This window comes from Heterocephalus glaber, unplaced genomic scaffold (assembly GCF_053883595.1).
Source record: "Heterocephalus glaber isolate CG9 unplaced genomic scaffold, H.glaber_assembly_v1.0 deba00001781, whole genome shotgun sequence".
Lineage (NCBI taxonomy): Eukaryota > Metazoa > Chordata > Mammalia > Rodentia > Bathyergidae > Heterocephalus > Heterocephalus glaber.
Window position 1 is genome coordinate 2,221,104 of NW_028258467.1, and position 24,638 is coordinate 2,245,741.

Here is a 24,638-nt window from a genome sequence, read left to right on the forward strand (position 1 = left end):
CGCGTGTGGTGTATCAGTTTCTTGTACACTGTTTACCATGTGTCAAGTGGGAGTTATTAATGGGATGTGCTCCACCCATTCCTTGGGCCTGGGATACACAAAAAGGGCCAGTAAGTGGAGTGTTTTCTCAGATTTCCTCAATGGCCATGACTGATTTTCTGCAGACAAAAGCAGCCCTACTTCCACCCTTACAGACATGTCAGATGAAGGCAGGGTCCAGGTGGGCCCAGCTACCCAACTGTAGTGACCCAGGATCTGCTTCAGGAACCACCTTATACCAGGTTGGGTCTGGAAGTGCCAGGCTTTCACCACAAGCCTCCCTCATACTGAAGTCACCACACAGGTTGGCCCTGCACTGGCAGGTCCCGTGATCCCGTTTTTTTGGGCTGTACCCCAGTCCTGGATATACCCATCTGATGACATGGAGCCCCGCAAATGGACCCTCCAGTTGGTGAGGGGTCATGCTGTGGGGCCAGAGGAGTCCTGGGGAGGGTCCAGGCTGGGTGTCACGGTACTGGCAGCCCTACCACCTGAGACCCATCGATATGCCACCTTTCTGTGGGCCAGACATCCCACAGGTCTCCACCCTGAAATGATCAGGACCAAAGGTGAGATGTGTCCTGGGTTCGTGATTGGGAATGTGACCCAATACCCCAGCCTTGCAGGAATGTGGACCCCCTGAACCTTCCAGAAACGTAAAAGTCCAGGAAGGGGCTGGGACGCACACCCTACCCCTTCCCTTGAGGGCGGAGACCCCCTCCTCCCCATTCCAGAAGACATGCAGCAGTACAGGGCTCTGGGGAACTTTACTCGAACGCTGGGAGGAGACGGGACCCATGAGCACCCACACCCAGTTCAGCGGTACTTGGAGGTCAGGGCTGAAGTCACGAGGCTCAGAAACTTGTCCAGTGACGCCTGCATAGCAGGGCTGAAGTCTCCAGGGTAGTGCCGGGCGAGGGTCACCAGGAGACAGTGGCCCAGGAGCTGTGGGCAGAGGGGCCACCCTCCCTGGGTTCATCGTTGAGCACATCCCTGGTTGGCACCCCTGCCTGCCACAACTGCCCAGCCCACCTGCGCACTCACGTGGAAGTTGGCCGGGTCTACGCGAAGCTTGTGTGCGTGCAGGTCACTCAGAGCTGACAGTGCTCCCGGCAGGTCGTACAGCTGGTCCACGGCGAGGGTCAGCGCGTCGGCCACCTTCTGGCCGAGGGCTTTGACTTGGGCGGAGCCGATGCTCAGGTCCCAGTGTGGGAAGTAGGTCTTGGTGGAGGGGAAGGCCAGAAAGGTCCTGCAGGAGGAACAAAGGGTAGGTGTTGCTGTGGCCAGTGCAGGTGGCGCACGATCCTGGGGCGAGAGCATGGGCGGTGGAGTCATGGGACACTCAGCCCCAATCGGCACCTCTCCAGGGCCTCGGTCGCATAGACGCCGACGTTGGTACCCATCTTCTTCCACAGTGCGCGCACCGCTGCCTGGTCCGCCGCAGACAGCTCCATCCCTGCTGGAGCCAAGCGCTTTGAGCCGAGGATGCAAGCGCGCCACTGCGCGGAGGAATGCGCACGGCCTCCAGGGGGCGCCCGCCACGTTCGCGCCGTTCCTGCCGTGCTGAGCGCCTCTGTCCACCCTGCTCTGACCTGCGACCCTTGGAATCAGCCTGAACCCTGAGGCCTCACGCTTTTAAATGTTTGCTATGTGGAAAATAGTATCTAATATGTATTCTTTTTTTTTTTTTTGTACCAGGGATCGAACTCGGGTCCTTGGGCTTGCGCAGCAGGCGGCGAAACCACTGAGCTAAATCCCTGGCCCCCTGATATGTATTCTTATTATTAGGCAACACTGAATTTTAGCGTGTATTTTGACACTGGAAGTTTGTGTTGATATTAGGAGACCTCCCCGAGTCTCTTTTCTCATATAAAACGAGAACAACAATTTCTTCTCAGAATTGATGTGAGCATTAAATGGATAACAAATTTTAAGTGCCTCGCTCTCAGCAGATATTCCTTTCAGGACAATGAACGTTTATGGGGTGCCTATGATGAGTCCCAATAACAATAGTAAGTGCCTGTGCATCATCACAATCAGGTACCACACTGCATTTTTAAAAATTGAGTTAAAAGTCACGTAAGTTATCATTTTACCATTTTAAAAGTGTACAAAGCCAGGCATAGTGACACATGCCTGTAATCCCAGCATTTAGGTTGAATTCAAGGCTAAAGTGGACTAATGAGGCCCTGTCTCAAAAAATAGTGTAAAATCATTGGTATTTAGTAAATTCACAGTGTTGTACAGCCATCGCTACTATCTAGTTCCAGAACTACTTCATCATCCCAAACAGGAACTCCATACCTATTAGTAACTACTCAACATCCCTCCTCCAGGAGCGGGCAACCAGTAACCTGTTTTCTGTCCCTAAGGATTTGCATATCCTGGGTATTTAAAAAAAAAAAGGGATAATATACTATGTGGCCTTTGGTGTCTCGCTTCCTCCACTCAACATATTTTCAAGATTAAGTCACATCTTTTAGGAACTTCATTCCTGTTTCAGCACTCAGGAGGCTGAGGGAGAAGGATGTCTGCAAGTTCGAGGCCAGCCTGGGCTACATAGTTCAAGGCCAGCCTGAACTATAGTAAGACCCTGTCTCAAAAAAAAAAAGAAAAAATAGCAAAAAAATTCATTTCTTTTTATGGCTGAATATTTCATTCTGTGTATATTCCAGATTTTGTTTACCTATTTATGCACTCATGTACATTTGATGTGTTTCCACCTTGAACTCCATTTTCTGGTAAAATAACAAAGACAGCCTCTTACCCAGAACTCATACTGTGCCACAGGTGGTGGTTAAGCCATCCCAATCTGGGCAGAGGGCTGCCACGGGTATTTTTCTAGGAAGACTCTTGAGCACAGGAAAGAAAAGATGCTAGTGTCAGCCAATGGCTGGGGCTGAAAGGGTGCCAAGACCAGGAAATCCAAGCCCTCCTTCTGAGGCCCCAGGTCTAGGGCCTGCTCTGCAGGAAGGAAGCACATCGGGGAAGGGCTTTGGCCAGGCCTTCCCGGCTCTGGGAAGTCTCCTACTAGCCATGGGGACTGGGAAACTAGCCCCAGAGCAGCTGACTGGGTGCTAGGCTGGGCCCAAAAATTGAGTCTTCTGATCTTGGCCCTAGGACATTGGTGGCCAAGCAGTGATCATCCTCAGGTGGTGACACCTCCAGAGTACTGTGTGGTGTCACCCCCAGTTTCAGCCAGACTGTGAAGGGCATGTGGGGGTTATAGAGAGATCAGTGGGACATGAAGGGGGAGGACTCTTCACCATCCACCTCTGGAGGAGCCCTGGAGAGCTGGCCCAGTGCTCAGTGCAAGTGTGTTTGCATGTGCAAGAAGTATGAAAACTAGTGGATTAGGGCAGCAAACTCATGTTAAGTCTGCAAAGCTCTGGAGTGAACTAATTAACCCTTTCAGGGCCCAGGGGTTGTGCATTGAATTCTTCAACACCAGGCTCTCTTTTCCCCTCTTTCCTTCCTTTCTCTCCTTTTCCCCCCTTTCTCCACCAGGAAGAGACCTTTGCTCTAGGCCATTGGTGTGTTCCTAAGACGCAATGACTATTCCCAATCTTGGCACTATCATGGACACAGAGAACACAGAGGCCACTGGTTGCTGCCCATTCAGACTTTATTCAAAGACCAAGAGGTGCAGGTGCAAGGAAGGGAGAAGGGCCTGAAAGGAGACCCTGCAGGGTCGCTCCAGCTTAACGGTATTTGGAAGTCAGCACGGTGCTCACAGTGGCCAAGAACTTGTCCAAGGAGGCATGGACCGCGGGGGTAAATTCCGCTGGGTGATGGGCAGCCAGGGTCACGAGCAGGCAGTGGCTCAGGAGCTGTGGAGAGAGAAAGTCCCGGTGAGTGGCTGCGGACAACACCGACTGACTACCTTCTGGAATCCGTGGATCCTTCCTGGCCTGGCCCAAGCATTCACCTTGAAGTTCACGGGGTCCACACGCAGCTTGTGGGCGTGCAGGTCGCTCAGGGCGGACAGCGCACTGGGCAAGTCGTCCAGGTGGCCCACGGCGGTGGTTAGCGCGTCCGCCACTTTCTTCCCATGGCCCTGGATCTGGGCAGAGCCTGGGCTCAGGTCGAAGTGGTGGAAGTAGGTCTTGGTGGTTGGGAAACTCAGAAACATCCTGCAGAGAGAAGCAACAGTTGAGCGGGGTTGGAGAGGCTGCGGGCGGACAATTTGGGGTGCCCCGGGCTCTGGGGTTGGGTTGGTCCCAGGTCCGACCAAGGGACAGGGGTTCCTCACCTGGTCAGGGCCTCCGCGCCATACTGCGCACCATGGCCCCCAATCTTGTCCCAGGCAGCCTTCACGTTGCTCTTGTCAGCAGGAGACAGCACCATGGTGAATTCTTTCTGAGTCTGTGTCAGAGCCAGAAGCGTGTAGGACCTGTAAAGCGCGACGCATTTATGTACCGGGGTTTGGGGGACACGCCCTTTACGGCCGCGCTTATTGGCTGGCGTGGGGCGGAGCGAGGCCAGAGGAGCCGGCAGGGGGCGCGCCGAGTCCAACCACTGTGTAGCCGGGAGCTCGGAACCGCTTTGGCGCTGGAACTTCGAGCCCTGGAACACTGACTGCTCCTTCTACACGACTCGCGGGAAACTGCAAGCCTGTCCCCAGCTGGTGGTCCAGCCTGGTAGGGTACGTTCCTGTGCTCTTCCATTGCGACAGCTCCAGGGCATCTTTCCCAGGCCTCCCTGTCACAGAACCAGCCTGCGCCTCTGTGAGACAGAAGGGCCAGCCCGCACCACCTACCTGCACCTAGACCTCCACGCTGGACGTGAGTTAGCTGAGCAGAATCCACGCAGCGGTCACTGCCTCTGGGAAGGAAGGGAAGCACCACCCATTCGGGGCAGAGAGGTGTGAATCCAAGGAAGTCCTCCTGCTGTTTCTAGGCCTCTGTTGCTCCAACCCTTTTCCTTCCCAAAAACCACTGTGTGTGACTGAGTGACAGGCACAGGGAAGGAAGAAATAACCAGGTCCATGTTATCCAGGCTGGGGTTGGAGGCTCCAGACTCAAGCTCCTTTACTCAGAGTGGAGGTGGCTCCAGCTCCAGCTCATGGACTTTCAGTGGAACTTCTCCTGTCCCCACCCCCTACCTGTTGTGTGACTGTCTCTCTGTCCCATTTGGCCTCTGTCCTGGTTAATGATGACATCCTCACTGCCCAAATTGTGCCTGAAGGAAGACTGGCTGGTGTTTTTTTTTTGTTTGGTTGGTTGGTTTTTGTACCAAGGATCAAACTCAGGTCCTTGCACTTGCGAGGCAGGCGGCGGAACCACTGAGCTAAAATCCCCGGCCCCAAGACTGCCTAGTTTAATGATGGTTAAATGATAAAACAACAGGCTGGATGAGACTCCAGCATTCTGCCTCCTCAGGCATAGAGGCAGTCATCACACCATCATACAAGTCCACATCCAGTTGCAAACCTCAGAGAGCCCTTGAGAAGCATGGAGGAGCTGAATGAGAAGACCTGGTTAGTCTGAGGATCAGGGTGGGCTTCCTGGAGCAGGTGAGGGTGGAGGGTAAGTGTTAGAACTGGAAAGCAGAGGCTTGCCTTGGGGAGGGGACAGAGAAGAGGCATCTAGGCTGCAGGGTAGAGGTGTACATGTACCAACTATCCACAGTGAATATATTCACGATGTACCGCAAACATGTACTAATAAAAAAAATTAAAAGAGGTGGGGAGATGGCAGTGGGGTGAGACTGGCAGGATATGCTGGGTGAAAAGGGAGAGACTTTTGGTGAAGCAGTGAGAAGGGCAGGAGTGCCAGCTGGTGCTGTCCCCATCCTCTTGCTTGTGACAAGTGTTGGTGGTGGGGGGCATTACTGAGGAGAAAAGGGGGTGAGAAATGCTTGCTGTGACTTTCCTGGGGCCTGGAGGAAGGGCTTTGCTGTGGGGGTGGGTGAGTATCACTCTTCACTGCTGTGCCCAGGCCTCCCTAGGAGGCCCTCTGGCCTGAGATCATCCCTCTCTCTGCATCTTGCTCCAATGTGTCTATTACCTGAGCCTTTTTAGGAGAGTCTTAGACTTAGGGAATATAATTCACCAAAAGACTTGTATATTCATATTCATATTCTCTCTCTCTTTTCTTTTATGTTTTTTGTTTTGTTTTGGTACCAGGGATCGAACTTGGGTCCTTCCGCTTGTGAGGCAGGTGGCGGAACAACTGAGCTAAATCCTGGCCCTCTCTCTTCTTTTAAACAAGGTCACTCTACTTAGCCTAGGTATCAAGATGCTTAATGTTTATTCTTCTTTGGTTTTTAATTCTTTTGGGATTTTGTTTTTTGTTTTTTGAGACAGGGTCTCTCTATGTAGCCTAGGCTGGCCTGAAACTCATAGGGGTCCTATTCAGCCTCCCGAGATTTTATTTTATTTATTTATTTACTTATTTGTTTATTTATTTTATTTTTGTCCCCCCCCCCCCACAGTGCTGGAAGGATTGAACCCAGGGCCTCTTGCATGCTAGGCTAACCCTTTAACAATGAGCTATACATCCAATCCCTGACTTGCATTCCTTTTTTTTTTTTTTGTACCAGGGATTGAACTCAGGTCCTTGTGCTTGTGCTGCAGGGGGCAAAACCACTGAGTTAAATCCCCAGCCCGTGACTTGCATTCTTCATGTAGAAAGAGTTCCCACATATAAATAAGCAAAAGCATTGAAAGGCCTGGAAGTCAGTTAGGATTGCCTGCACCTGTAGAACCAGATGCTCAAGTAGCTGTGGTGGAGAGTCCCTTGAATATAGGAGATCAAGGCTACCAATAGAGTGAGGCCCCACCCAAAAAACAAAAACACAAGAAACAAAAAGAAAAAGGCCTGGGTATGTAGCTCAGTGGTAGAGTGTATGATTAGCATGGATAAGGCCCTGGGTTTAATTCCCAGAACTATGAATAACAAACAAAAAAAGAGACAGGCCTGGAGGCACAGGCCTGTAATCCCAGCAGTCTGTAAGGCTTAGGCAGAAAAATCACAAGTTCAAGCCCAGGCTGAGCAATATGGACTTAGTGAGACCCTGTCTCAAAATACATATGTACAAGTGTGAGGGGGGCACCTTGAACTATACCTTAGTGGCATGCTGGTTTAGTACCCAATATTGCAAATAAATCAATAAATACAATTTTTTTTTAAGGCTGAGCATGGGCTGGGTGTGGTGGCACATGCCTGTGATCCCAGCACTCAGGAGGCTGGGGCAGGAGGATCACCACAATTTCTAGGCCAGCCTGGGCTACATAGTGAGTTTGAGGCCAGCCTGAACTACATAATGAGACCCTGTCTAAAAAACAAAAAACAAAAAGCCTGGGCATATAACTCAGTGATAGAATACTTGCCTAGCAAATATGGGGCAAGGCTGTGGATTTAATTCATAGGGCAGGAATGAAGGAAGGAAGGAAGGAAGGAAGGAAGGAAGGAAGGAAGGAAGGCAGGCAGGCAGGAAGGAAGGGGACAAAGAAAAAGAGAAAGGAAGGAAGGGAAAGAAGAAAAGAAAGAAAAGAAGAAAAGAAAGGAGGGAGGAAGATAAACAAGTTAGAAAAGAAACAAGGAAAAAACAAACTCATGAGGACAATTACACACAAAAGAATCTTTGCAGAAAATAACCAGAAATGATCAATAAAACTTTGAAATGAATAAGCCCCCTCATGCTGGTACCCACCTGTGTTCTCAGATTCCCAGGAGGCTGAGGCTGAAGATGGCTTTAGCCTAGGAGTTCCAGGTTGGCCTGGGCAACACAGTGAGATTCTTTATCTTAAAACAAAACAACACAACACGAAACCAAACCAAACCAACAAAGTACATGAAATAGTCCCTGTACTAGATCTCCCTTCACCCAGAAGCCATTGGGCTCAATCCCAGCTGTTCAGTCGGGCTTCAGGAGTCAGGGCAGAGTGACTCTTTCCTTGCTTTGAATAAAACAGAAAAGAATGAACATGGGACAGCATAAGTGGACTTCAGTGTATTTCTTAAATGCTTTTACATTTAAATAAAAATGTGTTGGCCAGGGATTTAGCTCAGTGGTTTCGCCACCTACTGCACAAGCGCAAGGACCCGAGTTTGATCCCAGGTACCAAAAAAATAAAATAAAATAAAAGGTATTGTCTGGGGGGCAGAGAAGGAGTGGAAGGCTGACAGGAAGGGGGATTCCAGTAGCTTGGACAGGCACCTATCAGAAAGAAGGTGCTGAAAGGGCCCTCACCAGAGTTGTATCCACTGCTCCATGTAGGGGCTCGCCCTAGGATGGCAGTGAGCCCTAATCCTGCTTCTGGGTGGTGGAGCCAGCTAGAGTGTTCAAGGTCCCACCTTGTGGTCCTGGAAGGCAGCACCAGGGACAAGGATATTTCTGATCTAACAGGGGAGGCAAGACCACTGGGAGATTCTAGAAGGCCTGAGCCAAAGAATGGGGGACAAAGAGGTGGGGGCTCAGGGCTGGGGACACAGTGAACTCTCAAGCTGCCTTAGGAACTGCAGGAAGAAGGAAATAAGAAATGGAAAAAGACAAGTAATTTATGAGGCAACTGATAAAGATCTTGACAGGAAGTCAATAGAAATGATCAATAAATCTGTCAAATGAATGAAGTCCTGCACGATGGTCCACACCTGGATTCTCAGATGCTAAAAGTCTGAGGCAGGACTGCTTGATCCCGGGATTTTGAGGCCTGCCCAGGCAATATGGCCAGACTCTGTCTCGTAAGAAAGGTACGTGAAGGGGTAGAAATTCCCAATAATGAATGTCAGCATATTGTATACCTAAAATGTAGCAATAAAAATAATGGGGAAATAAAGGTACATGATGGGCCGGAGATTTAGCTCAGTGGTGCTGCACCTGCCTCACAAGCCCAAGGTCCTGAGCTCAATCCCTGGTACCAAAGAAAGAAAAAAGGTACATGAAGCAGTCCTTGACTTTTGCTCCCTTGAAACACATGGAAGCCACTGGGCTTAGTCCCAACAGTTCACTCTAACTGGATCCATGATCCACAGGGTGGGGAGACAGGGAAGAGGGACTCTATCCCTCCTTTGCATAACACAAAAAGTGTGTGTGTGTGTGTGTGTGTGTGTGTGTGTGTGTAAGCATGAGTGAAGTTCAGTTTTTGTTTTCCTTTAAAAATTTTTTTTTGTCTTTCCGGATAGGGTCTCACTCTGTAATTCAAGCTGGTTTTGGACTCACTATGTTTACCAGGGTGGCCTCAAACTCTAGGCAATCCTCCTGCCTCAGCCTTCCAAGTGCTGGGATTCCAGGCATATACCACCACACCCGGCCTTTTGTTCTTTTTCACAGGGTGTCACTATGTTGTCCAGGCTGGCCTCAAACTTGCAGTGATCCTCCTGGCTCTACCTCCCAAATTACAGTATTACTCTCCTGTACCACCATGCCTGGCACTTCAGTTTATTTAAGTGCTTGGGTACAATTAAGTAAAAATGGGCTGGCTGTGAGGAAGAGGAGGAGAGGACAGTGGAGAGGGATGTGAACTCTTCCACAGTTCAGAGAGGCTCTCCATGCAGAAAGTGGGGAAAGGGGACCTGGCTGACCACCTCAGAGTTTTCTTCAGTGCTGCATGTTCGGACTGGATCTGGGGTTGCAAGGAGACCACACAGAATTCCCACAGTGTTAGAGAAGGGTGGAATGTTTAAGGGCCCAGCTTGGAGTCCTGGGACAAGGGTGTCTCTTGTCTAACAGGAGGGAGGCTGGACCACTGGGAGATCCCAGGAGGCCTGAGCCAAAGAAGGGGGACAAGGCGGTGGGGGCTCAGGGCTGAGGACACAGTGAGCTCTCAAGCTGCCTCAGGAACTGCGGGAAGAAGGGAATAAGGAACCGGGCTGTGGAGCTTCCCAGATGGGCTGAGTCTGCTCAGGGCAGCCTGATCCCCTCTCTGTCCCTAACGTGCTGGGCTGCCATGATCCTTCCTGCTCTGAGGATCACTGTGACTGAGGAAGGGTGATGGGACTAGGACACTCACTCCTACCCACCTACTTTCTGGGGGGTGGGGTAGGTAACTGAGGCTCAGTAAGATTCTCATCCTCAGCAGCCTGGTGATGTTGTGTTTCTTTTTCTTATAGGCGTGCAGCATCATACCCAGCCATATTTTTCTTTGTTTTTGTTTGCTTGTGGAGCTGCTGGGGATCCAACCCAAGGGCTCCCCCTGCCTCCTGATCCACATAGACTGTTGTTAAGTGGTGTTGGGCAGTGATGTTGCAAAGGTCAGTGTCCATCCGAGGACTGGCCTGTGTTTTCTGGAAGTGCCCGGGAATCTAGCCCTTCCGGGGTCAGGGGCAGATTCAGTGTCTTCTCTGAAGAGTGCAGAAAGAGCGTTGGTCCAAGAGGGGTAGAACCACACACACCACTGGCACCTCAGTGAAACAGAAAACCCAGGCACACACAGGTTACTGCCACCAATTGGCCTTTATTCAAAACTGCAGAGGTGTAGGAAAAGGAGAGGAGGAAGGAGGGCCTGGCCTGAGGCCCAATTGCCTGGGCAGGGTACGACCACTTCAGCTTAACGATATCTGGAAATAAGCACCCTGGAAACCGCCTCCATTAACTTGTCCAGGGAAAGAAGGACTTCAGGAGTCAAGATTTCTGGGTAGTTTGCAGCCATAGTTACAAGCATGGTGTGCTTCAGCAGCTGGAGTGAAAGGAGGAGGCTGTGAGTAGCCATAGGGACTGGAACCACTTGTTCCACCTTCTGGAACGTGTTGTGTGTCTCTCTCATGTCAGCAAGGCTTGCTGTGCCCTCCCCACCCACATCCCTTGCCTGGAGCACTCACCTTGAAGTTCACTGGGTCCACACGCAGTTCCTGACTGTGTTTGTCACTCAGGTCAGACAGGGCAGCAGGCATGTCATCTATGTGTTCCACAGCCTTGTTCAGGGCATCTGCCACCTTCCTGCCATGGGCCTGGATCTGAGGGGAGCCAGGGCTTATGTCGAAGTTGGGGAAGTAGGTCTTGGTGCTGGGGAAACTCAAAAACATTCTGTGGGGGGAAGAAGTGAGTGAGTGAGGTTGGGAGCAGTATGGGCTGAGAATTCATGGGGTCCAGGCCCTGGGGTAGCTCTGATACCTGATTCCTATCAGACTATCAGAGCAGGGAGAGGAGAGCACTCACCTGTATATAGCATCTGGGCAATGCTCAGGCCAAGAAGGGCCAATTTCCTTCCAGACAGACCTGAGACAGGCTTTGTCCTCGTTGGAAAGAGACATGCTGGGTCTTGCTGAGCCTGTGTCAGAACCAGAAGCCTGTGGACCAGCAGAGCAACGCACTTTTATGCCCAGGTTTCAAGGGACACTCTACTGCACTGCGTTCATTGGCTGGCATGTGACCAGTGCCTGGCTGGGTGGCATCAGTGGGGCTGGAGCCAAGGGCTGGGGCTCCACCCAGCAGAAGAACCTTGCACCCCAGGACCTGGATTCCTCTCCTCCTACCCTCTCCTCACAAGCCTCCCAGAAATCAGCAAGCTGCTCCTTAGCTGTTACGGTCTGTTCCTGTGTTCTTGCTCTACCATACTCCAGGGCATCTGTCCCAGACCTAAGTGTCCCTGCCCTGGGGAGAGGACCTATGAGACTGGAAGGGCCCACCCAACCTAGGCCTGTGGCACACCAGATGTGAGTTTACTGAGAGAATCCCCTCTCTCCCTCTCCCTCCTTTTTTTTCTTTTGGTACCTGGGATGAACTCAGGACCTTACACTTGTGAGGCTGGCGGCGTCAGTACCACTGAGCTAAATCCCTGGCCCCCTCTCCTTTTACACAGAACTTCATGTTAGTCCTGTGTCTGGATGTCTGGCTGACTTGTAATCTTTTTTCAGTATACTGTGTGGTTTTTGATGGGTTCGAAATTGAACCCAGGACCTCTGACATGTTAGACCGTGGCTTTCCTGCTGAGCCACACCACCCCCTCCCCGTCCCTTAATTGTTCTGTGTGTGTATGTGTGTTGTACTGAGGATTGACTCCAGGCTTCACACTGAGCAACAGCCCCACCTATTTGTTTTATTTTTAACTTTGAGACAGAGGCTTGCTAAGTCACTAAATTGCTCAGGTTGGGCTTGAACTTGAAATCTTCCTGCCTCAGCCTTCCACTGTGGTGGGATTAAAATCATGTGCTACCACACTGGGCTGTCATTTGCAGACCTAATGTGGAAAGAACTCCTACTTCTAAAGGAAAGCCTGAGAGGTGGATTGTCAGGCACAGTTTTACATAATTTTGGGGAAAAATCATTTCACAATTAAAATTATGATTAGGCCTAGTTTTCCTCCCTACAGGCCAGCTATGGCACGTGGAGACAACTCCATTTTTGCCTCCAGTCACAGCTAAAACCTCAATGGCCCTGTGATGCTATGATGCTCCAGGGCAAGATTATACCAGTTGAAGACATCCTGGGGAGGAACAAAATGTTCATCTGCTTAGTTCCTCATTATTCTAGGATTTTCTCTGCAGCTGCCCTCTGAGTCACTTATTACCCTGCTGCCTTCTGAGCCACCCATTACATTTATTACTCCATATGTACTGAATAAAAAGGTGTGGCAGGCTTGGGGCCTTTTGTCTTTGCTGCCCAGAGATCAGGTCCAAAGCTCCGCTTCTTGCCTTAGTCTCATTTTTCTATTGTTTCTGTCTAATTAATTAATTTGCCTTGTGCTGCCATGGCTTGTAGGAGACTAGGACTTACTGTAGAGGTTCTGGTAATGTCCCCTTTCTCTGTTCCCTACAGTGGATGTGGTGACCCGCACCTGTAGTCCCCACTATACAGGTAACTGAGGTGGGAGATCATTGGTGCCTAGGAATTCAAGACAAGCTTGGGCAACACAATTAACCTGCATCTCAAAGACAAAAACAAAACTAAATGAATGAATAAAAAAAGCAGTGGGTGTGTAGCTCATGGGTAGAGTACATACTTAGCATGAGTGAAGCCCTGGGTTCAATGACAAGCACTGTGGTGGGGGATCTAGTCTTGTTAGCTGTCATCCCAGCTACTGGGAGACTGAGGCAGAAGGATAGCAAGCTCAGTGCCAGCCCAGGCAATTTAATCAGACACTATCTCAAAATTAAAAATAAAAAGGGCGATGCACAGTGGCAGAGACTGTGATACTAGTACTGGAAGGCTGATGCAGGAGGATTGCCATTCAAGGCCAGCCTGGGCTACATATGAAGACTGTCTAAAAGAAAAATAAAATAATTAAAAATTAAAAAGGGTTGGGAATGGGGGCCAGGGATATAGCTCAGTGGAACCATACCTGCCTGGCAAATGCAATGCCCTGAGTTTGATCCCTGAGAACCGCCCCCCCACAAAAAAAGGTTGGGGATGTTGCTCAGTGGTGAGTCTCCCTGGTTTCATCTCTGATACAGAAAAAAATTTTTTTTCTTTTTAAAGTCTGGGAAGGCAATAATGGTGCCTGTAATCCCAGCACTCTGGTGGGCTGAGGCAGTATGTTGCAAATTGGAGCCCAGATTGGGCAATTTATTAACAGAGCAAGGCTGTTACACACAAAAAAAATTTGTTTTGTTTTCTTTTGGTATGGGGATTGAATTTGGGACCTTGCACTTGTGAGGCAGGTGGTGGAACCACTGAGCTAAATCCCCGGCCCACAAAAAAATTTTTAATGGCTGGGGATGTAGGTGAGTGATGCAGGATGCCTAGCTACCATGTACAAGGCTTTAGATTCTATTGCTAGTATTGAAAGAAAAAAAAGGTAAAAGGAATAAAGAGAAAGAAAACAAAAGAAGGAGAAAAAGCCTTCCCCAGTGAGTGGCTGCCTGATCAACCTCCTGGAACTCTTGGGGTTTCTCTGCCTTGCTATCAAGGCCCACTGCTCCCACTGTGCTCCACACTCCCCTGAACTCTGTGTGCTCACCTTGAAGTCAGCTGGGTCCACACGCAGTTCCTGGGCATGCAGGTTGCTCAGATCAGACAGGGCATTAGGCAGGTCATCTATGTTGTCCACTGCCTTGGTCTGATCATCAGCCACCTTCTTGGTTTTTTGGGGTTTTTTTGTACCAGGAATTGAATTCAGGACCTTGCTCTTGCCAGGCAGGCATGGCACCACTGAGCTAAATCCCTGGCTCTTCAGCCACTTTCTTGCCATGGGCCTGGATCTGGGCAGAGCTGGGGCTCTAAAATGGGGTAAGAAAGTTGTGGTGGTGGGGAAACTCGGGAACTTTCTGTAGGGAGAAGCAGTGGGTTAGCTGAACTGGGGAGGGCTTAGGCAGATATTAAAGGCTATCTGGGGCACAGTTGATCTTGGGGTCCTAGCAAGAGAAGGGAGAGCCCTCACCTCTCCAGGGCCTCTGTACCATACTCAGCACCATGACCTTCTATCTTCTCCCAGGCAGCTTTGATGATGGGTCTTATCAGCGGTGGACACCACCGCTGTTGGTTCTGAGTCAGTGTTAGAACCTGGAGCTTGCTGGACCTGCAGAGTGTGTGCTTCTATGTTTGGGACTTAGGGGCTCCACCTGGCCAGTTCTGTTCCTTGGTCTGACCCTCACTCCCACTCAGGCCCTCTTCTGCCAGGAGGAAGCCTTAGAGGAGACAGAGGGTGGTTCCCTCTGTTCCCACGGCTTATCTAAATCTCCCAATCCTGCCCAGGCAGAGACCAGGCTCCCTGTCCTGTAATCTCCCCCAGGCTCTAGAGATCCCCAGACACATAATGCATCCACATGTGGCCAAGACCCAGGGCACATTCAAGATGCCTGTTTTCTTAGCTGGAAAGGAGGGTGCAATCTTTTCTGATGTGAAATATTAGCTGCTTTCCTACCAAACTTCCTTTAGTACCTAGAGCTGTTTTTGTCCATGTAAATAGTGACAATGGAGCATATATTATGGGGTCAAGTCCTACAGGCTCCTGTCCTCCCACAGGGATCCAGTGCTCCCAAGCAACCCAGGGTTACAGGTCCTTGGCAGGGTTTACCGGGAGAGTTCTGTAGAGCCACGGTCAGGATTCAGCTTCCAGTATCTTCTATTTATTTGTTTAGTTGTGGTACTGGGGATCAAAACAGTAGTGCTCTATAACTGAGCCTCCTCTCCAGACTTTTTTTTTTTGTACCACGGATTGAACTCAGGACTTTGTGCTTGCCAGGCAGGTCCACTGAGCTAAATCCCTCTCCCCTCTCCAGACATTTTAATTTTTATTTTGAGACAGAATCTTGCTAAGTTGCCCAGATTGGAATTGAACTTGTGATCCTACTGCTTCAGCTCCCTAAAGTTCTTGGACTACAGGAGTGTGCTACCATACCTGGATTCTGCATCCTGTTTAGATCTGGTACTATTAGGGTCCCCTGGTTCCATCTATCCATAGAAGGGATTATCACCAGGGAACTCTCTTTATTTAGAATTTGGAGAGCTCTAGAGTACAGCTCCCTCTTCAATCCTTGTTTCTTATTGTCAAGGGCTAGGAACCCTAATATTTGCCCCCTCCAGTCCCCAGCAGCCAGGGAGTGTGAAGACAAAGCTTGAGTGAAGGCACATGCACCTAGGAAGGGAGAATACAGAGGCCACGATGCTAGGGCAGGTATGTGGCTATGGCCACGAGCCTGCCAAGCATCAACCCTGCAGCATGATGTCAAAAATTACTACAAACATCTGGTGAGTTCAGGGTGAGTTTCTCCATCGGAAGGGTGAGGATCGTCGAGCTCAGGGATGCCCAGCGTGACCTGGCTTGTCAGTGTGAACCAGCCCAAAACCTGCTCTGTCTGCCAAACAGTGGCCACCAAGCTTTCTTTTTCACTCCCACCACCCACTCCATGAGGCTCAGAGACAAGGGCTAAACTGGCCAGGAAAAGGTTTCCTCAGAGCGAGGGGAGAGGAATAGGGAGTGAGGAACCCAAGAGCCTTGGGCTCCAAATTTGCTTGTCTCAGGCCACACATTTGGTCCCTGGGCCTCTGTTCCAGCAGAGGTCAGTGAAAGAAAAGAGGATTGTCACCTGCAGGTGCCCCTGGAAGTGATGACAGAGGGAGAAGGCTTAGAGAATCTGAGCATGCTCTGGGAAAGGTAATGCACTGGCCTGCTGCTGGATGTCAGCTGAAGTTGCACCTGGTACTGGCAGGGGCCCAGGTGTGAGCAGCAGGTCTGCGTCTGCAGTACCCAGAAAGAGTCTGGGGAGCAGATCACTTGGCATAGCGGCCACGGGGTCCCGCCAGCCCCCACACTTGTAGACCCAGGTGAAACCTTGGTTGGGCTCTTGGTGGGCTCTGTACCCAATCAATGTCCTGTCCTTGTCTACCATAGACCTCTCCCCACGCTCCTGGGACGAAGGCTCCCACCCCCTCATTGTGTCACCTGGCCAGAGAGCAGGGCCCAAACCTTCCCAACGTGAGCGCGCTCCTGGCGCCAAGCTTGGCACGATCAGGGAGCCCGGTCTGCCCTTCAGTCTTCCTTGTAGAGCCCTCCTCATGTCGCCCCACCCGCTCAAATCGGCCCGGCACGGCGGGAACCCGGGGACCCTCGGCCCCGGCGCAGAAATGTCGCCAGCTGGGCCCTCGCGAGTGGGAGGCCAGGGCCTCTGCCATCACCTGTTGCGGCGCTGACTCCCCCGCGCGGCGCGTGGGCGCCTGTGCCGTAGGCTTGGGTCTGTAATTTCTCCCCTGCAGGCAGAGTTATGCTGCCCTTGAGGGAGCCACAGGATGGAGCAGGAGTGAGACCGGGGACAGAGAGAGCCCGATTCCCTTAGTGGGGACCGCATCAGCGACCCCGACACTGCCAGGGTCGGGGGTGTGACATCCGGCGTGGAGGAGCAGACTCTACACGCACCCCACGCGGAGTGAGCGACGGTCCGTGGGCGACTGGGGACGGTCCCCAATCGAGAGGTCCCCTGACCCGGCGGTGGAAGCTCTGCTCCCTCCGCGCTGCAATCTGGGGTCCTCAGGGCGAGGAGCTTCCCGGGTCACCCGGAAGATCCTCCGGCAGGTGGTCGACCCCGGGTGACCGCGCTCCTGCGAGACCCCAGCGTACCCCTGGGCTTCTCCCGTCGTCCCCCGGTACTGAGAACACAGGACCCGGTTGTTCCAGCCTCATCCTTTTATTGGGGATTCCGGGGAGGAAAGCGGGAGGGGGGTGTGTGTGGGGGGCTGCTGCTCAGGGGTCGTAGCCAGTGCCGGGTTCGGGCGGCGGCGCTCAGCGGTACTTCTCGGTCAGGATGGAGGACACAAGGGACAGGAACTTGTCCCAGGCGGCGTGGACCTCGGCCGAGAGGTCGGCGGGGAAGTGCGCGGCCAGCGTGACCAGCAGACAGTGAGACAGGAGCTGCGGGGGCCGGGAGGGCGCCTCAGGTCTCAGTGAGGGGAGCGCGTGTGTGTGTGTGTGTGTCTGTGATTGAGACCTCACTCCCTCGGGCCCTGTGCTGACCAGCCCCCAGCCCATCTCTGTCCCACTCACCACCCACCACCCACCACCCACCACCCACCTTGAAGTTGACGGGGTCCACGCGCAGGACGTAAGCGTGCAGCTCGCTCAGCTTGGTCAGCGCGACCTCCACGTTGTCGATGTTCTTGACGGCGTCGCCCAGGGCGGCCATCACCTTTGAGCCGTGTGCGCGCAGCTGTGGCGACCCCGGGTGCAGGTCGAAGTGGGGGAAGTAGGTCTTGGTCTGGGGGTAGCTGGAGAAGAGCCTGGGGATTGGGGGAGCGTGAGCCTTGGGGCCTCAGTGGAGCTGGCACCCAGGTAATGTATTTGGGCACCAAACTTAGAGATTTCCCCAAACCCAGAAATCAGTGGGTGGCTTATTAATTTAATATCAGTCAGTGACCTCTCACTGTGATATGCTAAAAGCATATTTTAATGCCATTTTAAATTAATATAAAAGAATCCTCACTGAACAAACATTAAAGTTTCAGGATGCCCAGGCTCCAGTGTGGCAGGGCATTGACTCTCCTCATTGTCCATCATGCATCCATCCCTTAATTCAGCCCTTGTGTGTGGATAGGGTGTGGGCTTGGCTGGGTGAGCTCTGTGAGATGCAGTCCTACTTCTAGCTCCCTCCCTCCTCATCCACCTCCTCCTCAGTTCACTGAATCTTGGCCCTTTTACCACTAATCATCATCATGATGCCCTTCCAATTCATCCTCACCGGCCCTCTTACTGACCCCACCTCACTGACCTCTTCCCACCTCACTTCCATGCTGACTGTGCCTCCTGAGCCTCCAGACAACCCCTCCTATCTGCTCGCTGAGCTCTCCTCTGTGGTCCTCCCATTGACTGTCCCTTCCTCACCAACCTCTTCCCATTCTCCTCTCCACCCCAACAACTCCTACCGACCCCTCCCTTTTTTGTGAGACAGGGTCTTACTCTCCAGTTCAGACAGGAGTGAACTCATTACAGAGCCCAGGCTGAGCATGAGCTTGTGATCCTCCTGCTTCATCCAAGAGTATGCTGGGATTATGAGGGTGCGTCTCCAAACCTGGCTCCACACCTTCTGATGGACCTGCCATTCCATCTAATCCTGAGCCTCTTACTGACTCCTTGATGACACTTCTCATTGACTCTACACCTATTGCTCTACTGACCCTCCTACTGACCCCTCTAATTCCCCCTCAGGGCGCCTTGTTCATTGTCTTCTCACTGACCTCTCCTAGTCACCCTTCTACACATTGACTCCTGCTTTTCCACCCCTCTTCTTAACCCCCCCACTGTCCCCTGTGCATTGACCCCTCTTCAATGACCTCTCCTTATTGAGCCTTTCTCACTGACCCCTGCTCACTGCTCATCCTCACCATCCTCTCCTAAGGACCCCTCCCACCACCCCTGCCCTGGCCTCTGATCTGGTCACTCAGCCCATCCTGTCTGGCTCTTACCTCTCCAGAGTCTCAGTGCCAATGACATCAGCCTGCATGGACATCTTGTCCCAAATGGTCGTGATGATGGCCCTCTCACTGTTGGTCAGAGACATGATGGTACGGTGGGCAGGTGGGCTGGAGCTGGAGACGCTTAGGACTGGCCTGGTGGTGCTCACTCTCCAGGATCCTCTTATATGCACTGTGCTGTGGGCCCAGCCAGGACGTGGCCATTGGTTGGGAGAGGGGAGGGGGCTAAAGGGTGGGGGCTCTTATCTGACCCAGTGACAATATGCAGTCAGGGCCTGGTGGTCCTGGGAGGTGAGGAGCTATCACTCCTGCCCCCTCTTGGCCTTCAAGGGGGCGTTGGCCATAGTCTGACACAGTATCTAGGAGAGATAGGGGCCCAGGCTTCCCAGGAGGTCATCCCTGCCTTTGAAGTCCAGCCCTGCGCTGTCCTTATCCATTTCAGAATGGCCAAGTGGGGCCCAATGTGCACCCTCCTTGGGTACATTGCCCACCATGCTGTCTGTGGCATCCCCTTCCAGCTCATCTCTGTGACTCCTGAATTGCTCCAAGAACAGCAAGGGTTCTGGTAGGCTAACACAGAGGGAAGGCTGGTTGGGTCTGTGTCCTGACCAACAGGGTGACATGGTAGGCTAACCAAGGAGAGTTCATCTCATGCTGTGCACTGTGAGGGATGCTGTGTGCAATGTAGCCCTCATACCTGTCACTGTAACGCATGACAAATATTCTTTTTAGGTTTTTTCTTTGTTTGTTTATTTTTTTGAACTTGGTTTGCAGTTCAGGCTGGTCCTGAACTCACTATGTAGCCCAGGCTGGCCTTGAACTCATGGTGATCCTCCTGCCTCAGCCTCTCAAGTGCTGGGGTTACAGGTGTGTGCCACCAGATCTGGCTTTCTTTTTAGTTTTAACATACAATAATTTTTCTTTTCTTTTTTCTTTCTTTCTTTTTTCCTATTCTCTGATGTTAACATATGTATAGATTTGTGTGACAGGACATAGGACAGCTCCATCACCCCACAAATTTCCATGTACACCCATTTAAAGTCTTAGTCTCTGCCTACCCCAACCTCTGCCAGCCATTCTAATTTCCTGTTTTTCAAAAATGTAGTAGAACTTGCCAGGAATTACACACACCTGTAATTCCAGCACTGAGAAGTCAAGCAGCAGCACACTGTGAGTTCAAGGCTTTTCTGGACTACATAACCAGACCCTGCCTCAAAATAAAAGAAAGAATATTGTATTACTGGAATCACAGTATCGTACTCTTTTTTGTTTTGTTTTGTTTTGTTGGTACTGGGGATTGAACTTGGGACCTTGTGCTTGCAAGACAGGTGGTGGTACCACTGAGCCAAATCCCCGGCCCAGTGTTGTACTCTTTTAAGACTGGCTTCTCTTACTTAGCATAATACCCCTGAGATTCATCCAAGTTCTTATATGTATCAATAGTTTTCTTTTTAGTCCATGGAATAAATATGCCAGTTATCCACTCTTTCACAAAAGGACATTTGGGTTATTACCAGGTTGGAACCATTATTGATAGATACTATGAACATTCATAAATGTCTTTTGTGAACATAAATTTCTATTTCTCTATGGTAATATCATATATTAGGAGTAGGGTGAGCTGGGTGTGGTGGGGCGCACCTATAATCCCAGCACTCAGGAGGCTGAGGCAGGAGAAATGGTGCAAGTTCAAGGTCAGCCTGGGCTACATAGTAAGTCAAGGCCATCCTGAACTACATAATGATACCCTGTCTCAATCTGCCTGCCAAAATAAAAAGGTGGATAATATCCATCTGTAATTCCAGGACTCTAGGAGGCAAAGCAGGAGGATCGCATATCCAGCCCACCCTGGGTAATTTATGGAGTTAGTGAAACTATGTCTCAAAATAAAAAGGTAAACATAGAGTTGGGGATGTAGCTCAGTTTTAAGATCCCAGGTTCAATTTCCAGTACCAAAAAGAAAAAAAAGTCCCATGGAATGAGAGAATATATTTGATAATTGTATATCAAATAAAGAATTTATTTAAAAAAGATTTATCAAAAAAATGGAGTGTGGATATAACTCAGTGATAGTGTACATGTTTAGCAAAAGCAAGGCCCTGGGTTCAGTCTCCAGTACCAAAACAAACGAAGCTTACCCCCAAAATATTACAATTCAAAAATAAAGAGCCAAGCAATTGAAAAATGTGGAAAAGATTTTAACAGACATTTCTCTAAAGAACATACACAAATGGCCAATAAACAAATGAAAAGACACTCAGAGCCTTAGCATTAGGGAAATGCAAGTCAAAACTATAGAGATACAGTTTATACCTGCTAGGATGGTCACAGTTAATGAGACAAAATAGTAAGTGCTGGTAGGAAGGTAAAACGATATACAATGGAAAACAGTGTGGCAGTTTCTCGAAATTCTAAACATAGATCTGCTATATTAATATAATATATATGTGTAATATACTAGATTGCATTCCTGGATATATACCCAAAAGAAATGGAAACATATATCCACAAAAAATTACATTTTTATAATAACCTTATTCATCATAGCCTAAAGTGGAAATGATTCAAATTACCATCAACTGATGAATTAAATATAGTATAATTCACCCATGGAACACTCTTCAGCCAAAAAAGAAGATAAGAACTAAATGGGCCGGGGATTTAGCTCAGTGGTTTTGCCACCTGCTGCGCAAGTGCAAGGACCAGAGTTCAATCCCTGGTACCAAAAAAAAAAAAAAGAACTACTATATGCTACAATGTGGATGAACCTTGAAAACATGATACAGTGAAAGAAGGCAGACATAAAAGGCCACATGTTTATAACTTCATTTTATGAATTGTCCAGAATGGACAAATCCATAGAGTGCAAAGTAGTTTAATGGTTGCCAAGAGGGGATATTTGGGGGACATGACTGCTAATGGATGTTTTTTCTTTCTTTTTTTTTTTTTTTTCCAGTACTGAGAATCAAACTTGGGGCCTTGTGGGCCGGGGATCTAGCTCAGTGGTTTCGCTCCCTGCCTCACAAGTGGAAGGACCTAAATTCGATCCCCGGTACCAAAAAAAAAAACCAAAAAAAATCAAAAACAAAACTTGGGGCCTTGTGCTTGCCAGGCAGGTGCAGCACCTCTGAGCTACATCCCTGGGTCATGGGTTTTTTTTGAAGTAATGAAAATGTTCTAAAATTGGATACTTTACAATGATGGTTGCATGACTGTGTACAAACAATAAAACCCACAAACATGCTTTTATTTATTTATTTGCATTTTTCGAGACAGGGGCAGGCCTTCTGGGATCTCCCAATGGTTCTGCCTCCCCTGCTATATGTAGGTCAGGCTGAGCTTGAAGAAGGAAAGGAGAAAAAAAGTTAAAAATTATGAGAATAATAGCCAAAAGGACTTTATGGAAATAAGCAAAACTGATCAGAAAGAGTGTGAAATGCATGAAGCCATCTGAGGTGGCCCTTGCCCATACAACTGGATATTAAGGAGGCCGAGCTGGGAAGATCTCTTGAGTGTAGAAGGTCAAGGCAGGGCTTTGGCAACATAGCCATACTCCATACCTTTTTCTTGTTTTTTATTTTATTTTTTTTGGTACCAGGGATAGAACTCAGGTCCTTGCACTTACGCAGCGGCGAAACCACTGAGCTAAATCCCTGGCCCCCTTTTTCTTGTTTTTATGGTGCTAGGGTTAAATTGAGGGCTTTCTCACTGAGCTACATCTCTAGCTCTTTTTATTTTTTATTTTGAGCAACATCTTTGTAAGTTACCCATTCAGCTCCATTTATAATTCTCCTGCCTCAGCCTCCCAAAGTGCTGGGATTATAAGATGTGTCACCATACCCAGCTCTCTTCCTACTTTGAATAACATTTTTTTAAAAAAGTGTATGTGGGGCCAGGGATTTAGCTCAGTGGTACCCAGCCTGCCTTGTCTTCAGTTTGATCCCTGGTACCAAAATAAATAAATAAATTAATTAAAATTAAAAAAAATTTTTAAAGGGTATGTGTGGGCAACCATGAATGGATTTTAGTTTATGTCTTAAGTGAGGGTTTTTTGCGTTTAATTAAAAATGAGTTAGCTGTAAGACAGAGGAATGGATGGTCAAGAAGGAGGAGAAATTACCCAGCAGCTCAGAGAGCCTTGTGACCAGAAAGAAAATGATAAATGAAAGTGACAATGGGGACTTTACCAGTTTCCCCAGTTTTATGCACTGCTCCATGTGGGGGCTGACCTTGCAGTGGCAGTGAGCCCTGATCCTGATCCTAGGGTGGTGGAACCACCTGGGATGTCCAAGGACCCAGCTTGGAATCCTGGAAGGCAGCACCTGGGGCAAGGGTGTTTCTGGTGTAGCAGCAAGGGAGGCAGGACCACTGGGAGATCCCAGAAGGCCTGGGACAGAGCATGGGTGATAAGGAGGTGGGGGTTCAGGACTCAGGACAGAACGCAGGCCTCATGAACAGCAGGAAGAAGGGCAAAGAACCCGACTATGGAGGTTCCCAGGAGGGCCAAGTCTACTCAGGGCGGCCCATGCCCCTCTCTGTCCCCGACTTGCTGGCCTGGCATGATCCTTCCTGCTCTGAGGGTCACTGTGTCTGAAGAGGGGTACAAGGAACCAGGACACTCATTCTTACCCACCTCCCCTCTGGTGGGAAAGTGGCTGGGACTTGGAGCAGCCTATTATGGTTATGTGACTGTTTTTATTTGGTTTGGTTTGGTTTAGGTGCTGGGGATACAGTCTGGGGCTTCACCGTAACCCTGCTTCTGATTTATTCTAGGCTGTGTGTTTAAATGGTGTTGGGCAGTGACATTTCAAAGGACAGTGTCCATTCTAGGACTCTCCTCCTCCATCTTGTGGATGACCCCTGGGAAGCTGGTCCATCCTGTGACAGGGGCAGGGCTCTGTGCCTTCTCTGGAGAGCTCCTCTCCCACACTGCAGCTGCAGAAAGGTCCTTGGTCCAAGAAGAGTAGACCGCTCCTCTGCCGGCACCTCAGGGACACAGAGAATCCAGGCACACAGAGGCTGCTACCCAATCAGACTTTATTCAAAGATGCAGAGGTGCACTGTGGGTAGGGGAGGAGAGCCTGGTCTGAGGCACAGTGGGCAGGGGTAGGGTCCAGCTTGATGGTATTTGGAGCTCAGTGCAGTGCCAACAGTACAAAAGAGCTTGTCTATGATGGTGTGGAACTTCAGAGTGAATTCTTCTGGGAAGTTGTTGGCCCTGGTCAGGAGCATGTAGTGGTTCAGGAGCTGTGGAGAGGAAGCACCCCTAGGTGGACATAGGTTTTTAGATATATTTTTTTTTTGGTACTGGGGATCGAACTCAGGACCTTGTACTTGTGAGGTGGGTGCCAGAACCACTGAGTTAAATCCCCAGCCCCCTAGGTGGACATAGGACCACAGCCTCCTCCCTCCACCTTTTGGAACTTATAGGGTTTCTTTGCCTTGCTAGCAAGGCCTGCTGTGCCCTGGGAATCTCTGACCCATCTCAAACTGGCCCCAGTGCTCACCCTGAAGTTGGCCTCCACACGCAGCTCCTGGGTATGCAGTCACTTAGATCAGACAGGGTGGCAGGCATGTTGTCTGTGCGGTCTATAGCTTTGGTCAGGGCATCAGCTGCCTTCTTGCTATGGGTCTGGATTTGAGGGGAGCCAGGGCTCATGTCAAAGTTGAGGAAGTAGGTCTTGGTGGTGGGGAAACTTGTTAACATTCTGCAGGGAGAAGTGGGTAAGTGGGGCTAGGAAGGGTGCAGGTGCACAACTAGGGGTGTCCAGACTCTGAGGCCATGTTGATCCTGAATCCATGCAGGGGAGAGGAGG

At 50.2% G+C, this 24,638-nt stretch overlaps 4 protein-coding genes across 5 annotated transcripts; all 4 read right to left on the minus strand.

The window, feature by feature from the left end:
• Nucleotides 1-787: 787 nt before the first annotated feature.
• On the minus strand, nt 788-1,578 carry LOC101724100 (hemoglobin subunit theta-1). Of its 2 annotated transcripts, none has more exons than XM_087202837.1 (3): nt 1,399-1,578; nt 1,084-1,288; nt 788-1,008 (listed from the first exon to the last, which is right to left on the minus strand). In XM_087202837.1, the coding sequence occupies exons 1-3, from the start codon at nt 1,491-1,493 to the stop codon at nt 856-858; spliced, it is 453 nt and encodes a 150-aa protein (XP_087058963.1). In that variant the 5' UTR covers nt 1,494-1,578; the 3' UTR covers nt 788-855. The 2 variants fall into 2 exon arrangements, with proteins under 2 accessions (XP_087058963.1, XP_004873936.2); XM_004873879.4 differs by having other exon boundaries at nt 788-984; nt 1,399-1,572.
• Nucleotides 1,579-3,646: 2,068 nt separating this feature from the next.
• LOC101704581 (hemoglobin subunit alpha) lies at nt 3,647-4,427 on the minus strand. Its single transcript, XM_004873714.3, has 3 exons — nt 4,292-4,427; nt 3,968-4,172; nt 3,647-3,869 (listed from the first exon to the last, which is right to left on the minus strand). The coding sequence occupies exons 1-3, from the start codon at nt 4,384-4,386 to the stop codon at nt 3,741-3,743; spliced, it is 429 nt and encodes a 142-aa protein (XP_004873771.1). The 5' UTR covers nt 4,387-4,427; the 3' UTR covers nt 3,647-3,740.
• Nucleotides 4,428-10,418: 5,991 nt separating this feature from the next.
• Nucleotides 10,419-11,424, minus strand: LOC101704937 (hemoglobin subunit alpha). Its single transcript, XM_004873715.4, has 3 exons — nt 11,140-11,424; nt 10,803-11,007; nt 10,419-10,660 (listed from the first exon to the last, which is right to left on the minus strand). Exons 1-3 carry the CDS (start codon nt 11,232-11,234, stop codon nt 10,532-10,534), a joined length of 429 nt encoding a protein of 142 aa, XP_004873772.1. The 5' UTR covers nt 11,235-11,424; the 3' UTR covers nt 10,419-10,531.
• Nucleotides 11,425-17,026: 5,602 nt separating this feature from the next.
• On the minus strand, nt 17,027-18,992 carry LOC147820940 (hemoglobin subunit zeta-like). The gene is made up of 3 exons (XM_087202801.1): nt 18,814-18,992; nt 17,427-17,631; nt 17,027-17,266 (listed from the first exon to the last, which is right to left on the minus strand). The coding sequence occupies exons 1-3, from the start codon at nt 18,906-18,908 to the stop codon at nt 17,138-17,140; spliced, it is 429 nt and encodes a 142-aa protein (XP_087058927.1). The 5' UTR covers nt 18,909-18,992; the 3' UTR covers nt 17,027-17,137.
• Between the last annotated feature and the right edge of the window lie 5,646 nt (nt 18,993-24,638).